This window comes from Charadrius vociferus, unplaced genomic scaffold (genome assembly GCF_000708025.1).
Source record: "Charadrius vociferus isolate BGI_N301 unplaced genomic scaffold, ASM70802v2 scaffold280, whole genome shotgun sequence".
Classification (NCBI taxonomy): Eukaryota; Metazoa; Chordata; class Aves; order Charadriiformes; family Charadriidae; genus Charadrius; species Charadrius vociferus.
Genome location: NW_009646340.1, coordinates 1222515 through 1226371, shown reverse-complemented (window position 1 = coordinate 1226371; position 3857 = coordinate 1222515). Strand labels below are relative to the sequence as shown.

General features: G+C 59.3%; 1 protein-coding gene across 1 annotated transcript in view; it reads right to left on the bottom strand.

Annotated features, from left to right (window-relative positions):
- Nucleotides 1-1260, bottom strand: part of GDAP1L1 (ganglioside induced differentiation associated protein 1-like 1) — a 10096-nt gene extending 8836 nt beyond the window's left edge. Inside the window, exon 1 of the mRNA XM_009888488.1 lies at nt 1071-1260. Coding sequence (XP_009886790.1) covers nt 1071-1209 — 139 coding nt within the window. The 5' untranslated portion in view covers nt 1210-1260. The remainder of the gene's footprint in view (nt 1-1070) is intronic.
- Between the last annotated feature and the right edge of the window lie 2597 nt (nt 1261-3857).

The window sequence follows — 3857 nt, the reverse complement described above, 5'->3', positions numbered from 1 at the left end:
AGCGTCGTGACGGCACAGCCCGAGCTCCCTGCTCAGCTTTGAAGCCTCCCCGGCGGAGCGTCCCAGCCTGACAGCCCGCAGGTTTGGGGAAATGAGGGCAAAGGGACGTGAGATGCTGGGGAGAAGCTGCTTGCCACAGCGGCCCTGCAAACAGCCACCTTCAAGAACCATCTCAGTATCCCAATGTGCCGGGCTCCCACTGCCACTGACCGCAGCCCTGCTCCGGGGGGAATACGAGCTTCCCTCTCCAGGCTGTCCCTTCCTCTGGGCTTGTGTCACACCATCCTCCCACGGTCCCCAGCACCGCTGGCTTTGTTTGACTCGAAAGAGTCAGTTTTCTCAGAGGCACAGCGGCACTGGGGATGGCAGGGTCCCCTGCCCACGGCTGGTGGCACAGGGCTCATCGAGGAAGGGGAGAAGGGCAGCAGCACCCTGCTCAAACCCACCTTCTCTCAGCGGGGCGGCTTCTGGGGAGTTACTGGAGTTTCTTTATACTGTTACCCAAGGCCAAAGCACAAAGGTGGCCAAACACAGAAGTATTCCCATGCCCCAGCCACAGCTCTGGTGAGAGGCCACCGCACACCACGGGGATGGGGGGATAAAGTCTGGTTTGGGAATCATAGAATGGTTTAGGTTGGAAAGGACCTTGAAGATCATCGAGTTCCAACCTCCCTGCCATGGGCAGGGACACCTCCAACTAGACCAGGTTGCCCAGGGCCACGTCCAGCCTGGCCTTGAACACCTCCAGCGATGGGGCCTCAACAACCTCTCTGGGCAACCTGTTCCAGTGCCTCCAAGGCAGAATGTGGCCTCCAAGGCAGAAAAAGGGGGAACCCAGCTATACCCACTCTGCCAGAGCCCTCCAGCAGCACTTCCAAGGGACATTTGGGGATTTCTGCTGGAAATCCTTCATTTTCATGGGAAAATGTAGAAGTTTGGGGAGGGCTGGTGGCTCACTGCTCTTCTGGGGTAAAGCTGAAACTTTCCAGGCAAAAGTGGATGCATTTGGCAAACGGCATCTGGATTAGACCCAAGTTCCCCCCTGAGATGCAGCCCATCCCCTTCCTTACCTCCTGTGAAGTTCTTCTCCATGTAGTCGATGATCTGGTTGTAATCACTGATGATGTTGTCCCTGTGGATGATGACAGGCACCTCCTCCCCCAGGTTGAGCCGCATGAACCAAGGCTCCTTGTGCTCCATCAGGGGCATGCTGACATCCCGCTCCTCGCAGGGCAGCCCCTTCTCTGCGATGACCAGCCGCACCTGGGGCAGGAAGCCAGGGAAAAAGGGCTCAGCCCGACACACCAAGCCATCCACAAGAGCCCTTGAAGCACCCCAAGAGCCCCGCTGCCACCCCATCACACCTCCCTGGCCCTCCCCTAATGCGTAAGCACAGCGATGTGCCAGGAGACACCTCGTCCTGCAAGAAGCCAAGCCGCCCTTGGCATGGGGCAGCTGCAAAAGCCAGGCAGCCAAGTGATGATTTCCCCTCCCAGCAAACGGGGGAGACCCAAACCCATCCTAACTTTGCGGGATCAGGGACCAACCTCCCTCTGGCCCATGCGACAGGCGGAGGGGCTGGTGGGCTGAGAGCCCATCCCTGGGCGGCCGGTGGAGGGAGGTGGCAGCTCCCCAGCTGAGGGGGATCAGTGATGCTGCTGTGGGTCCCAGCACAGCCCAGCACACACCTGAGGATGAAGAACAGGAGGAAGAGGCTGAAGTAATGCTATGCTTTGCACCCGGTGGGTGCTACAGCCTGGCTGAAGGAGGCCTGGATGCTCACTCAGGTACGTTCTGTGCTCGGGGGTGGGCTCTGGTTTTACCAGGCATGTTTTGAGCAGGGAGAGGGGTCTGTTTCACAGAGGGTTTCAAGCAGCCCCTGCAGCCTGCACAGCATCTCTCCTGCTCCACGCTGCCGCCAGCCCAGGGGCATCGTCTGCCGCCGTCACACCTCTTGTGCCAAACCTGCTACCTGTCCTTCTCCAGCCCCGGGGCCAGCGAGTGGCACTGCTGGGGTGGCACCCATCCATCTGACAGGTGGGAAAGCCGATTGCAGCCGTGCCGAGGGGCAGGAGGAGGCAGGAGCCGGGCTGGATGTGGGACATCGTCCCCATCCCCCACAGCTGGCCCTTGGGGCTGGTCCTGCTGCTTTGCTCTGTGCTTGAGATGGTGCTGCATATGCACTCAGGGACGGCATTTTAGGCTTCTGGGTTATAAAAACCTGACCATTATGAACTAAGTATGTCAATCAGGAAAAAAAACAAACCCTCAGGGGATGAGAGACAGCCATGATTTACAAAAACACTGAATGAGGGAAAGGCACTTGTTTTCCTCCAACTAGCAGCAGCTAAAAATACAACTTAACAAATATAAGCATTTCTATGAGTACTTCAGAGTTCCTGGGGAATAAGTCATTAATTATTTATAGGGCTGGCAAATTAATTTTTTCTTTTAAAGTCAAACAAGGAAAAGCCTGGGTCCCTCAACCGCAACTTGCTCTCAGCCTTTTTCTCCCAGCTGATGGATAAACCCTGGGCAGGACCATCCGGGGCATCTGTCCCCAAACTCTGTGTGCTTCCCAGTTCTGCTATCAAGAGCCGAGGCTGAAGACCTGGCAGGAGGCAGCTGATGGGCAGGAGGGCTCAGCTCCTGGGGCAACCCTGGTGCCTGCAGGTGAGGGGAGCCCCTGCCAGCCCCCTGAGGAGGGGTCCTGGCCATTGGGGATGAAACATGGCTGGACCCCCGGCCAGTGCCTGCAGCACTGGCATGGCTGAGATGAGGCATCTCGTGTAAAAACCCAACACTGGCTGTAAAACTCCAAAAATCCCTTTTCTGGGAGGGCCAGGTGCTGGTGGAGGCTCAGGACCCTCCCCACAAGCAGCTCCAGCGCTGTGGAGGGTGGTTCCGAGCAGCTCCTGGGGCAGAGCAGGAAAAGCTTCGCCCGCAGATGGCTCCGAGCAAAACTCCTCTGCAGGGAGGGTCCCGTGCAGCCCACCATCACTCCCTGCCCTGCAATGTCCATCACACCAGCTCGGGCTTGGCCGCCTTCCAGTGAACCCTCTTTCCATGCAAGTGACCTCAAGAGCGAAGCTCGAGGCAGTGCCAGCGGGTGCTGTGTCCCTAGGTGTGCCCTGCCCTGTCCCCAGCGTCCCCAGCTCCGCAGAGGTGAGGCCGGTTGTAGGAAACCCCGTAGAAGCGCCTTCACCGCTGCCTGCCTGCTGCCGGTGGCCAAAGGAGCAAGGCAAAAAATAACAGTAAGCCCAGCACGAGGCGGGGGAGCCGGGGACGAGCATCCCTCGCCGGTGCGGATCAGAAGCCCATTAGTCACCCACTGCCAGCGGCGGTGGAGCCGACCATGTGCAGCCACCCTGCTGCATTGGGCACCATCCCCTTTCTTGGTGCCCGCAAGTAGGAACCTGTGTCTCTGCCCCGGCCTCCCCGCCGGGCTGCGGGGCTCGAGGGAATCCTTAAACTGGGGCAATTTTGTGTTCCCCCCCACCCCTCTGAATAGCCCATTCCCAATATAATATTAATGGCATGGGAAGGGAGGACTGGGAGAAGGTCGGGTTTGCTACACAGCTGCTGTGCTGCAAAATGAGCATTTACTCTTGCCTGGAAAATGTGATTTCTCGCTGGGGCAGCCCGGGAAGAGGATTTCCAGGGCGCTGCTGCAGTGTCAGGGGTAAATCGTTGCTGCGTGCCGGGGTGTGCTCCCTGGAAGGAGCCTGGCTCTGGGCTGACCCCCCCTCTCCCGGCGGCGGGGGGGGCCCGGGGCCCGGCTCAGCCTTTGTCTGCGCTCCCGGCCACGCCGGAGCGGGGCTGGGAGCGAGCACAAAGCCGAGGCTGCTCCCGGTGCA